This window comes from Ursus arctos, unplaced genomic scaffold (assembly GCF_023065955.2).
Source record: "Ursus arctos isolate Adak ecotype North America unplaced genomic scaffold, UrsArc2.0 scaffold_10, whole genome shotgun sequence".
NCBI lineage: Eukaryota > Metazoa > Chordata > Mammalia > Carnivora > Ursidae > Ursus > Ursus arctos.
Genome location: NW_026622764.1, coordinates 760,584 through 774,231, shown reverse-complemented (window position 1 = coordinate 774,231; position 13,648 = coordinate 760,584). Strand labels below are relative to the sequence as shown.

Below are 13,648 nucleotides of genomic sequence, written 5' to 3'. Positions count from 1 at the left end.
AGCACCCAAATTCTTTTCATTAATGTACCTATTCCTATAAATTTATTCTCCCAGTGAGCTTGAGATTAATTTTGTCCTGTCTTTGTCCCTCAAATAACATGGGCATTTTTTATTCAGACTGCATTACACTAATTTTCAGTTTTTATTTTTACCATATACTAAATCTGATTCATAGCCATGTTTGTATATACAGGAGTATAAATCTCTTCTCTCCGTGGGAGTGTTCTACTTAGAGTCTTGCATATTTCTTTATTAGATAGTTCAACAAATACTTATTAAGCACCTTCTCTGGGCCAGGTCCTCTGTGAAGCACTGAGAATTCATCCATTAACAATAATATATTCTCACAAATCTCTGTTTCAAGGAATTTTGAGCAGACAGGTACCCGATGATTACACATTGATGAACTTGTTAGACTTGAGGTCAAAGTTAGGGTGGAGAAGTACAGGAAAGGCTAATGCCGTGGGCCAGGGAAGACTTTCCCACCAAAGGCAGAGCTGAGCCGGGTGAGGCCTGAAGAGGCAGGTCACAGACAGCTCTGTAGAGACTGGTCACACCTACGAAGGGTTTGGGGAAGGCGCCGAAGACTTGAGGCAAGAAGGGCCAAGAAAATGCACCGGATAAAGGGGCATCTTCTCTGTTGACATGCATGACTAGTTATTACCAGTATGTATATATGAGCACCGTTTATCTTGTATCCAGCCACTTCACTAAACTCTCATCATCTTTGACGGTTTCTCCGTTGGTTTTCTTGGCGTTTTGGATTTGTAGCTCTTGTACAAACACTTACCATGTGTCTGCTTCTTCTCAGTAGCCTCTCTAGTTCTCTCAGTGCGTAGCTAGGACCTCTGAAATGACTTTGTTTTTAAGTAGGCTCCAAACCCGGTGCGGATCAAGGTCAGAGTCGGATGCGTAACTGACTGAGCCGCCCGGGCGTGCACCCCCACCCCCGAAATAACATTTTTAGGAAGTAATAGTGCTGCCAGGCATTTTCTTCACTTCCTGATTTATTTATTTTAAATCTCAGGTACAGGAAACATTAACCTTTTTGGGGTCATGGATCCCTTTGGAAAGCTTGGCTTCTGTCTTTCTGAAGCGTACTTACCTCGCGTACGTGCACGGCCCTGCCTCTCCCCTGCCTGCCCGAGATCTGCGGATCTCCATCAGGTTGCTCTGTAACATGAAGTTGTTACCAGTATTTGCCATTTGCTTCTGATAATAGCTTTTTATCCTGTTGAGGTTTTTTTTTAATTGCTCCTTATATGTTAACATTTGTTTTAGGTCAAGACTAGGCTGAGTTTTACTGTGTCTTCGCAGCATCTGTCAAGAGGGTCATGTACTCTAACCTTGAAACTGCTGTGATACTAGTTACACGAGTAGGTTTCCTGATGTTGAGCAAAGCTTCCAGAATAAACTCTGCTAGCTGTTACACTTTTATTTTGATTTGTTTTTTTCCTGGCTACCAGATCTAATCCAGGATTATATAGAGTTGATGTAGTATTTTGTAGCTTTTTTAGAAGAGAAACCTAAGTTTATTTTTCAAGGTTTGATGTTGAAGTCTTGCTGTCCTTGGGAAGCTAGGTTTTGCTTGAACAGGTAAAAATGCAGAACACAGCAGAACAGAATTTACCCAAAGTTTGGTCTTTCTTTGCATCAGAAGTTTTTCATCAGGGGCGCCTGGGTGGCTCAGTCGTTAAGCGTCTGCCTTTGGCTCAGGGCATGATCCCGGCGTTCTGGGATCGAGCCCCACATCAGGCTCCTCTGCTATGACCCTGCTTCTTCCTCTCCCACTCCCCCTGCTTGTGTTCCCTCTCTCGCTGGCTGTCTCTATCTCTGTCAAATAAATAAATAAAATCTTTAAAAAAAAAAAAAGTTTCTCATCAAACTCAGCAATATGAAATGACACTGAAATACACCTTTCACTTCACTCTCTCGTGCGTATGCAGGTGGAGGAACAAGTCAGCACCACTGAGCGCGTGTTTCAGGACAGACAGTATCAGATTGACGCTGCTATTGTCAGAATAATGAAGATGAGAAAGACTCTTGGCCATAATCTTCTCGTTTCCGAATTGTATAATCAGCTGAAATTTCCAGTAAAGGTAAATGTGTATGAGCTTACTTAAACTTGTAGGATGGTGCTGGACATTGAAAAGCACAATCAGTTCTTAACACCATAGACCCCTTTGTCCTGTGTCACAGGTGATGGTTTCCTGCACAAATATACCTTTGTGTGCCCACCAGGTGTCCAACAACCGGCAAGTGATGACAGTAGGGTCTTTATCTCAGATGTGGTTCATCAGCGTCATAGGAATGAGAAGTCCCTAAAACTCCCCCTTGTAGGGATGTTGTACTCGTTACCTTTTCAGGAGGGGAAGAGGAGGTGCGTGGCGGTGCTCCAGTCGGTGTTTCTCAGTAGTGTAGCTGTTCAGGTTATGCCATGGGAATTTGAGGAAATCCTGCTGACAGCTCATTTACTCAGCATTGACAAACTCCAGAGCATTTTCTGTTTTGACATATCTTCTTATTTCTGTGCATGAGAAAGACAACCCTGAAACCGCTCAGTCCATGCGTGTTTCTAGGACTGAGAGCTACTGCCCTGGGCATAGGGATGTATGTAGAGTACAAACCAGTTAGGGAAGCATTAGGAAAAGCTCTTTAAAACATGAGCCTCCACCTAGAAAGTATGGGACTCGCATGAGACCTGGCTTTTCAGCGCCTGGGCCTGGCCCTGTGTTTCTCTGGGCTGGAAGTTCCCTGATGCTGTGTTGTCCAGTTGGGTAGAGGAGCAGCTGAGCCTCCATCTTCACCGAGGGGGTCGAGTTGAGGTGGATCAGTGAGCAGACCGCCGATACGGCCGGAGCTGTCTTACCTGAGCAAGCACGGGGCTGCTGTGCCCTGCAGCAACAGCGCGTTCTCCGCAGTCTCGCGCAGTCACAAAACCCTTCTGCAGACACCATGCTTTCCTACCTCTAGCCAGGGCGAGTGTTCGTTTTCCCTTTGCCGATGAGACCCAGCAGGTAAAGGGCTAAATGGTGGGTGAGGTGTGCGGCAGCCGTAGTGGCAGTGCAGCCCTGATCCATATCTTGTGAACGTATGATCTGTCACTGAGCGGTTAGGCCTTTTGAGAGAGAGCGTGTGCTCTTGTACAGGGAGAAGCTGCTCATAAGTGACACAAGTGTGCTTCCTACCACAGCAGAGCCGGGGGCGCCCTTCCCGAGCAGCCCCGTCCTGATGCCGTCACCTGCTTTCAGCTCGGGAGCACTCGCGGTCTGGGGTCCCCCTCCCTCCGCAGAGCACAGATAGTACACACTAACACAACACAGTACTTAAGGAGACAGGTCCTTACAGAGGATGAAGATGCCCTGAGACGTCATCACATTTCCCCATCAGACAAACGAAATGTGTTACCCTGCAGTAGGGTCTGCCGTGCTTGTGAGTGAGTGAGTGAGTGAGTGAGTGAGTGAGTGCTGGCAAAGAGTGCGCTCACCCTTGACCACTTGTGGCTGCTCTGACTGTCAGTGCACACAGGAGCACTTCCATCAAGAGGTAACGTTAGCATTGTCTTTGAAGTGTAGGGACTTCCATTGGGTTCATTTTATAATTAGCTTATGATTATAAATAGTTTACATATAGATTTGTACATTTTCTATAATTATGTATGTAATATGTGTACATAATTAAAACCACATACTTCGTGGTGTTCTGTTGCCCTATGTGTGTAAATTTAATGCCTCTATAATGAAGGGGTTTTGTTTTTCTTTTTCAGCCTGGAGATTTGAAAAAGAGAATTGAATCTCTTATAGACAGAGACTATATGGAGAGAGACAAGGACAATCCGAATCAGTACCATTATGTGGCCTGACGTGTCGGCCAGCTGTTTTCTCTCAGCGAGACACTAGAATGTATCTTCAGAGCAGTGACGCACTTCCGTGCTGTTTCCAGGACTTCTGACACAGCCAGCACGGAGACTTTGGGATTAGAAGGAAAAGAGATGATTCTTGGATCACCCTTCACAAAGCTTAAGGGTTTGCAAACGGCATATGTGTCTTTCCCTCCAGTTCTTCCTCTTACTCTCTTTGGTGTTTAAATCGTTTCTGTTGCTCTGTTGCAGAATAACTGAGATTGGACAAGAAGATATTGGTTAAAAGAGTTTCCTTTGTAAGATGTTGCTCTTGCGGCGGAAGGCTGAAGGTTTGGTTTGGGGTGTGTGTGATCATGAGTGCACAGCTGAACAGACCTCCGTGCTGCATGTGCGGGCCGCAGAAGCGGCTGCTGGACTCCTGAAGGCAGGCGCTCTCGGTGGGCGGGACGCTTGGGTTAGAAATGAGCCCCTCGTGGGTGAGCGTTAGGAAGAAATAGTCGGTGTCAGACACTGGCTGATCGATTATGCAACCTCATACTGGCATCTGTTTGTTTATTTTCCATACGTTTTAAGCTCTGATGATTGACTTCAGAGCGAGGTTTCTCGGTGAGACTGTCCCGTGTGCCGGGACAACACCGGGTCGGGCGTGCCTGCTGCGGGAGCCCACGCGCGTCTTTGTTCTACTTCCACTGGGTTGTTTGTGAATTTTCTGTTTAGGGTTTGGGGCGGTGTGTTTGTGTTTACTCTGCTAAGATTGCGTCCAGCAGCCCCTGTTTTTGCATCGGGGTAACTGCTGTTTGATTTGTTTAATTGCTCGAATAAAGTTTGGTTTGTTTTTACAGTCCTGCGCAGGGACCGCCGTTTGCTCTCTGTGCTGTGACCAGTGTAAAAAGTTTTATAGGAGACTCCAAGTCTTGATATTGTGAAGCAGAGGTTATTTTGTCAAAAGATTAAAAGGATTTTGTTGGCACCTGGTTTCGTGTTGTGTGTGTATAGGCGAGGTTGAGCAGGGGGACGATGATGTTGGTACCGTAACTGTAACAAAGATACTTTTCTGGTAACATTTAAAAGTACTTTATATTTTACATAATAGCATGTTTCATTTTGATTAAAAGCTACCAAAGGAATTTTGATCATGGTATAAGTGTTTAAAGCAATATTTTCTGGGATATACCAAGTTTATATAATTTAATTTTGTGCTAAATTATTAAAAGTTTCTCCCTTTTTGAAACATGCGTGTTTAAAATACGACATCTTGTGGATTTCCATGTGAAAACCCTCACCCTTGAAGTATCATTATTTCTATATTTGAAAATTTTCATTTGTCAGTTCTATAATATGTGGTCTGTAAAAGACCAAATAGATTTCTACTTCTTAAACTCTGCGTTCGTTGTCTCTAGAGATTGTTAATCTTGTAATTTAATGTAGATTTAACTCTGAATAAAATTAGTTTAATTGGCCTTAAAATTACGTTAATAAAACTTGTGGTATGCAAGCTGCACATTCCTCATAACTCTTCAACTTAAAGTCCACGTCCAGGACAGCGGACAGAGAGACACAGAAGTGGGGCAGACGGGGCCACCGTCTCGGGAGTTGAGCTGTCCCGTCCTCTCATGAATCAGGGCTCGGGGACGGTGTTGTTGCAGTAAAGGCCAATGTGGCCGAACAAATGGTGTGGGAAGTGAGGGAGAAAGAAGCCGTGAAATTGGAGAGGAGGCGAGTCCAGAAAATCTAAGAGAAGCAGAGAAAAAGCTGTGACCAAAAAAAAGAACTAAGTTTTTAACAGAACACAAAATTAACAGAAAAGCCAAAATATAATGGAAAGTCATGTTTTCAATAGCCACAAAACCGTGACAAAATTCCTAGTAGCAAACAGGGAAATACGCACATGAAAAGCGTGTTTACATGACGTGGGAGCAGAGAGAAAGCCTGAGGAAGGAACGTAGTGGCTGACCTTAACGCTTATCTGCAGCGTCTGAGGACGCCATACGGCCCTCAACGTAGAAGACAGACCAGGTGACTCTGGAGTCGCAGGAGAAAACAGACGGGCAATTGCCACAAGTTTTAGAGCCTGTCCTAGCGTGGTGTCAATGAAATGACATGCTCCTGGCACGGTGCCGCGTGAGGGGCGCGTCGTGGAGCGGGACCTGAATTACCACCTCGAGAAAACCACAGTTGGATCATCTCCTTCTTGACACCAAACTAAATTGCCGTGGTCAAAGATTGAAGTGTTAGCAAAAAAAACGAAGCCATAAATAGAAGAAAACATGAGATACAAGTTTTTTTTAATTCTCATTGGAAAAAAGTCTAACCATGAATTAAGATACATTCTTTTCTCAAGTGACAAGCGTTCTGAAAGTTTTCATGGGGAACGGTGTGCCTGGGGCTTCCGGATAGGACTCGAGTACTCATTACTTGAGTGTGCATACAGTGGCCGGTGGACGAGCGTAGGCCAGCAACCTGTGTGTGCATGGAGGGTGCGTGCTCTGGGTGAGCTTTAAGAGAAGGGGCCAGGCCGAGGAGATGATTACGATGAGCGCCCACCCACTGTGGTTTCCAGAAGGGAGAGAAGCCACGGCTGGCGGCAGAGTGGATTCCAAGGGATCGTTTTGAGACACGTCAGTTCAGAGCTTTGCAGATGTTTGGGCACCATCGTGCGGAGAGGCTTCCTGAGCCAGAAGGGGTGCCACCTGGGTGGCCTGGAATGGGGGACAGGCCAAGTCTGCCCCTGGGGGTGAGCCGGCTCCACGAAGGCTGGCCGCCGGGTGAGGAATTGTGAGGGTCTGGGCCGAGAGGGAGGGGCGGAGGGAGATGGGAGGGCTGGGACGACTGGGGCCTAGACACAGAAGCCAGGGTTCACAGACTGGTCAGACTGGCCTACGGGGGCAGTGAGTGGAAGGGAAGCCCCATACCCCGTGTCTAGGCCCAGTGGCCAACATCCCTGGTCGATGCCGTCACTACCCGCAGGGGAGAAGGGGAGGTGCGCAACCCGCCTCCCCTGCCCCCCCCTCCTCCCGCGGGAACTGAGGAGGCCTGGCGGGAAGAACCACGACCTGGGCAGACGTGGGGGCTGGGCCAGCAGAGGCGGGAGGTTGGGGCGGCCACGCGGCCGTGGAGGGAAGCACGTGTGGCAGACCAGGCGTGCCCTTGGCAGTGATGTGGAGTGACGGGGTCTCAGCGAACATACAGGCCTGTCTCAGCTTCGGAGGTGCCCGTACCTTTGACCCAAGAGATTCCATTTCCAGGTAATTACTGTGCGACGTGCTGCCACTCACTTCCTGGAAGCACATCTGGTGCCGTCACGTTACAGAAGAATTCCTGGGTGTCCACCAGCACGTTTCAGTGTGTGTCCCAGCGAGTGTGCGAGGGACCGAGGGGCGAGTGTGCATGGCGTCCTGGAGGGCGAGGAACAGGGCAGAGTGGGCTTGCACTGCGTACCCTTCCCACTGTCTGAATTTCTGTCAAAACAACGTAAGTACCATTAATGACAAATGAAGAAAAACAGAGTGGCGCCCCCTCTGGCCCCACACCCCAGCTGCGTCATTTACTTCCTGTCATTGTTCGAACCTCCGATTCCTTGAAACCAAATTTGCTGTTTCTCAAGAGAATCTGTGAACAAGAGGACGTTAGGCCCGTATTTGCCCCCAGCGCTTCTCCCCTACGTCTGTCCCGATTCTGAGCGCTTCGGTCAGATTACTGTACGTATTTGTATTAATCAGACTTTGCACATTTTTGTCTAAAAGCCGAATGCTTGTCCCCGGCGTGGTGGTATTGTGATTCACCCCAGAGCCGAGGAGCCGGCCTGGCCCTGCATCCGCCACACACGGCCCCGCTCAGCGCCGTGCTCAGAGTCCCAGACACACCAGCTCCCGGCGCTCAGAGTCCACGTCCCGGGCACGCGCTGTGTGGGCGTTGGCTTCGTGCTCTCTCGGGGTCTCCACTTGTTCTGCCCACGAGAGAAGCGCATGTCTCGTCCTGTCGCTAGGGTCGGCCGTGTCCTGACCACCTGCCCTTCCCCCCGCGGGCCCCCTCGCGGCCCTGCGCGGTGACTCTCGGAGAGGAGGCATGGGGGATGCCCGTTCTGGGTCCCTGCCGGTCTTGTTTGCGTAGAAAGCTCTAGGATCCAAGTCGTTTTCCTCAGGACTGTGGAGGCTTTGCTCTGAAGTTTCCAGCTAAAGTCTACTGCCATTTTGTAACCTGTTGTTTCGAGTTTTTCCACAAAATTTTGAAGCCTTCTGTTCCTGAATTTTGTGCTGCTGTTCCACCAGAACTCCTGGCTCCATTCTGGGAAGTGTTCTCCCTACCTTGCATCTTCCCATCCCACCTTCTTTGAGAGAAACTCGTTCAGCAGACAGACCACAAGATGTATCGAGAAGCAGCAGCCGTGGCCCCTGTCGCCCCTGCCCGCGGCGCACTGCTCCACGTGTGTTTCTGCGTCGGACTATTATCTCTTGTTTTCTGAGCTCTCCGTCTTAACAGCAGCCCCTTTTATGGCCACGGTATCTTCTTGTACCTCAGAGACCCGGTTTCGAAGTTGTTCTCAGGTTCTCAGGGTTGGTAAAGGGCTGGACGGTAGGGAGCTCGGGCTCGGTTGGCTGTGTGCAGTCGCTGTTGTGTCTCCCCCTTTATCTGACTTGCGGTGTGTGTCGGGGTCACGGGGCTGGGCTCGGGACCCCCCTCACAGCCTGCGTCCCTCCGGTCCCAGCTTGGCAGGACTGTCTCCTCGAGGAGAGTCTTCCCGGCCCAGTTTGGCCCTGCACGGGCAGCGTCTGGTGAACGGTCCACATTCCATAAACACCGATGTGAGTGATGAGGTGCCGGTATGACACACGAGCAAGGACTAGAGCCAAAGAATAAACACAAGTGTGGGTGCTGAGGAGCTGAGGAAGGAGTTTGAGCAAAGACATGGTTCCTGCACCAGGAGCTGGGAAACATCCAATTTTTGTAGCAACCAGGGGCCACTGCTGCTGGGACAGCCCGTGGCAGGTGGAGGCCGGGGCACAGGCAGCGTTTCTTCTGGATGAGGAATCGAGCAGGTGTACAGACTGGGAGGAAGGGGCTGCGGAGGGGAGGGGTGAAGCCCAGGGGCATATGTGTGTGTACGTGTGTGGGAGCGAGTTTGCACATGTCTCTGTGTGTGCGTGTGCCTCTGTGTATACACACATGTGCACATTTGTGTATACACGTGTGTGCATGTGCGTGTGTTTTTGCTAAGACAGGCCCTCATGTAAACATAGGCAAAGATACGGATGAATGCAAAGCAACAGGCTGAAGACCTGAGGAGGTCTGTAAGGATCCCTGTTATCAGTGATGTGCAGATCAAGGTCAACTGCTTTGTAGCCGAGACCTTGCATTTTACATGGACGCGGTGTTCGGTCTGCTTCTCAATGATGGCACATTCTTGAGGCACCAGAGTCCGTGCAGAGAGATGGTTTCAGGCTGCAGCTTTGAAGTCAGACGGCCCAGGGGTCCGAGCCTGGCTCTGTCACCATCGGGTGCCCCTACAAAAATTACTTAAACTCTCTCAACCTGGTTTTCTTGTCTTCTTGAAGGGCATAGTGCTGGTTGGCTGGTGGGCTTGTTCTGAGTTAACACGTACAAAGGTACCCCTACTACGTACCGCCCGCCACAAAAGGGTGAGTGGGGTCAGTGCACATCACAGACGAAACCAGCCCGCAGGAGGGCAGGGAAGTGTGGGAAGGGAATAAAGAGCAGAAATAAAGTGACCCAAACACCCTGAGAGACAAAGATTCCCAGACCGAGAATTAAGACCTATGTCTCCATAATCCACCAGACAGGCAGGGTAAATAGAAAAACACACATGGGGTAAAATAAACAATGAAAAACTACCTACCACAAAAACGGATCAGGAAAGCTGCAGTGGCCTCACTCATGCCAAGCAGTTCCGAGGACAAGGAGCTCTCCCAGGGACGGAGGGCCCACTTCAGAAAGAGAAAGGACACATGGGTCACCTTGAACCCTGACTGCAGGCCTCTAGGAACAGACCTTCGGAATGCACGGAGCAAGACCCGACGGAGCGGGAGAGGAGCAACGGGGACGGACAAATCCGTACTGGAAGGCGGGGGCGTCAACGCTCTTCTTTCAGTACTCGAGAAACAGAAAATCAGGAAGAACCCAAAATGTGACTGGGCCCTTACAGAGTACTGCCCCCACAGCAGAACATTCTTTTCGAGTGCACGGGGACATGCGTGAAGGGAGGCCTACGGTGGGACATTAAACAGTCTCAGGTTTAAAAGGATAAAATTATACAGAATATGTCATCTGAACACAAATTAAATTAGAAATCTAACAAAGATTACTGTAAATAACCAAATGTTTGGAAATTAACCAATACATTTTTTTTTCTTTTTGAAGATTTTATTTTTAAGCAATGTCTACCCCATGTGGGGCTTGAACTCAGAAACCTGAGATCAAGAGTCGTACGCTGCACTGACTGAGCCAGCCAGGTGCCCCTAGCAATACACGTCTAAATAAATAATCCAGTAATTCTAATATAAATAAATAACGTAAGTAAATTACACACTTTTAAGTCACCCATGACTCAAATAAAACAAGGAAAATTAGAAAGTATTTTGAGTAAATAGGAAAACACAACATGTGAAAGTTTATTTAAAAAACAGCTAAAGAAATGCTTACAGGGAAATTGATAGCTTCAAACGTTTACAGTAAAAGAGATGGAAGTTTTAAATACAGTGACCGAAGCATCCACCTTCAAAAACTAGAAACAGAAGAACAACTTAAAGCCAAAGTAAATGGGAAGAAATAATAAAAGTAGAAATTAAAGAACTAGAATACGAGCAGATAGAGAAGACCCACAAAACTGACGAGCCTCTAGCCAGCCTAGTTGGAGAGGAAACAAAAACGAGCGATACCAGGACGGAAAGGACACGGTTCCAGGTCCTGCGGAGAAGGCTCTGAGTCGTTCACGCCAGTAAATTCTACAGCTTATAGCTGGCAAGGCCAAATTCCATGAGAGTCAAGCTGTCCAGATGCACACAAGAAGAAACAGAAAATAGTTGAATTTGTCATTTTAAATCTTTCCACACACACACATACACGCACACGCGAAGTCCACAACTGGAGGGTGTACTGGTGAATTCTCTTCAACTTCTGGGGAAGAAGCAACACCAATCTTACACAGTCTTTCCGAAACACAGGAGAGAATACCTCACAACTATTTTATGAGTCCAGCATTACCCTGACACAAAAACCAGACAAAAATATTACAAGAAAAGAAAATGACAGGCCAATAGCCCTTCACCAAATATTAGCAGTTTGAATCCAGCAATATATAAAATAAGTAATACACCAAAACCAAGTGAAATCTGGTGCAGAAGTGCATGGTTAACTTAACATTTGAAAATCTAAAAAACCAATTAATAACAATCATCTCAATAGAAGCAGCATTTGATGAAATTCAACAGTGTTGATTTAAAGAACAGCTCCCAGCAAAGTAGGAGTAGAAAGGCACTTCCCTGAGCTGAGCAAGGACATTGACGTCATGCCTCAAACAGACGGAAAGCTTTCCCCCTGCGGCTGGGACGAGGGCGTGGAAGGAGGTGGTAGCCGCTGCGCTAAGACGGGAAAAAGAAAGAAAATGCAAACAGGTGGGAGGCAGTTTGTAAAGTCGTCTTCAGTCACACACAGCAGGAGCATGTGGGAAAGGAAGAAATCTACCAAACTGCTACTAGAGCCAATAGGCCAACTGAGCGCACTCACGGGAGGTCGCGAAACAAAGGTCAGCTGTAGTTCCACATTCTAGCGGCAGCTGGAGAATGGAACTTAACGGTGCAGCCCCATTCGCAACAGTATCCAGAAACGTGTGAGATACTTGGGTTACAAACCGCACAAAAACACATTCACTAGAAACTACAAAGCATTGCTGAAAATTATTCAAAGAAGAAAGCAAACGAAGAGCTGCATCATGTCTGTTTTCTCCAACTTGGTATGTGCGATCAATCAGTGCCCACCAAAATCCCAACGGGGTTTTCCTTTATAGAACAATGATGAGCTCGTCTTAGAATATATGTGGAGGGGCACCTGGGTGGCTCAGCGGTTAAGCGTCTGTCTTCGGCTCGGGGCGTGATCCCGGCGTTCTGGGATCGAGCCCCATATCGGGCTCCTCTGCTGGGAGCCTGCTTCTCCCTCTCCCACTCCCCCTGCTTGTGTTCCCTCTCTCGCTGGCTGTCTCTCTCTCTGTCAAATAAATAAAATCTTTTTTTAAAAAATATATGTGGAAATGAGTCAAGGCAACTTGTAAAAGAACAGCTGTAGATCTAACTCTCCCTAATTTAGAGACTTGCTCTGAAGAGGAAGAGACACAGATGAGCCAAAGGGAGCGGGGAGCATCAGGGCAGCTGCCCACGGTGGGCCGCTGTGTCACTTTCTGCAAAGGTGCCCAGGGAACTTAAGGCTGAGTCTTTGTATCAAAGAGCTATCTATCTGTTTGTCCGTGGGGGGGGGGCGGTGAACACTGATTTTTATCTCACACCATCCACAAAATTTAATTTGATCACAGGTCCAATTGTAGAAGCTAAAACCATAAAACTTCTAGAAGAAAACATAGATGAAAATCATTATAATGTTGGGAAATGCAGAGATTTCTTAGGACACAAAAAGCATGAATCATGAAACACATACTGATAAGTTGGATTTTAATTAAATTGAAAGCTTGCTTTTTGAAAGATGCTATTAAGAAATAAAATAGCAAGCTACATCATGGGAGAAAATATTTACAATACTGGGAAGTAGCACATTCAGAACATATTTTTTAAAAAAACACTTAGAATTCAAGAAAAGTAATAACCATTTTTAAAAATTAGGACAAAGTTTGAAGGGACACTTAACCAAAGAAGATACGTGAATGGTGATGACGTGCGTGAAAGGATCATTTCATCTCGCTAGTCCTCAGGAAAACGCAAACTAGTCACGATGAGAGAATCACACAGCTATCGGAAAAGATGTGAAAGAGAGCGTTGACCAGGACGGTATGGATGGAAAAGCATCTGACAGTTTCTTCTTAAACATGCATTCCCTGATGACCCGGCTCCTCCATTCCGAGATATTTACCCAAGAGAAATGAAAGCCTTGACCATCCAGCGATGTGGTTTTGATTGTTCATCACAGTTTTATTGGTGGTAACGACTCAGATGTCCTTCTGCAGGTGCTCAGGTGAGCTCATGGCCTTGCAGTGGGATCCGCCCCATCCCCTCTGAGCACCGTCGTGGGTTACAAATGTTGAAATATCTTTGTGCTGATTTCAGTTCCCATCTTGTCTCCCACTATTAGGAAAGGGCTGTGGTTAACCACATTTCATTTCTCAAACAAGCATAGGCCCTCGGTAACGTCACCCCCGACCCCAGGGCCCCCAGACCACGACCAGGTGAGCATGTCACTGGGAACATGAGCTTAACTGAAGTTACGCAGTTACTCCTGCAGCAAATGACTTGGGACTGTGTGAGTTACTCTGCTTTCCAAGAAAGTAAGTGTTTTGGTTCTTTTTTAATGGGAGAGTTCCTTTTTCATAAGCATCTAAAAGGAAGACTACCATGATTGGGGTATTTCAAGGAATCTATCAAAAGGAAGTTGTCAGAGATGTCCACAAGACGTGCAGAGAAGACGTTCTCAGTGACGTTATTTTAAACAGCAAAAAAGGACAGGCAGTGTAAGTGTCCTAAAGGAGAGGGCTGGTCTTCACAAGCGCCGTGTGACAGACTCTCGCTTCTCTCCCCACTCGTGAGCACACGTTTCACTTGAAAAGTTGAT

At 47.4% G+C, this 13,648-nt stretch overlaps 1 protein-coding gene across 2 annotated transcripts in view; it reads left to right on the top strand.

Moving 5' to 3' along the window:
• CUL4A (cullin 4A) overlaps positions 1-4,832 on the top strand; it is a 46,101-nt gene extending 41,269 nt beyond the window's left edge. For both annotated transcript variants that reach the window (XM_057307032.1, XM_057307029.1), the window contains 2 exons: positions 1,947-2,099; positions 3,767-4,832. In XM_057307032.1, the coding sequence (XP_057163015.1) occupies positions 1,947-2,099; positions 3,767-3,862 (249 nt within the window). In that variant the 3' untranslated portion in view covers positions 3,863-4,832. The remainder of the gene's footprint in view (positions 1-1,946; positions 2,100-3,766) is intronic.
• The last annotated feature ends 8,816 nt before the right edge of the window (positions 4,833-13,648 follow it).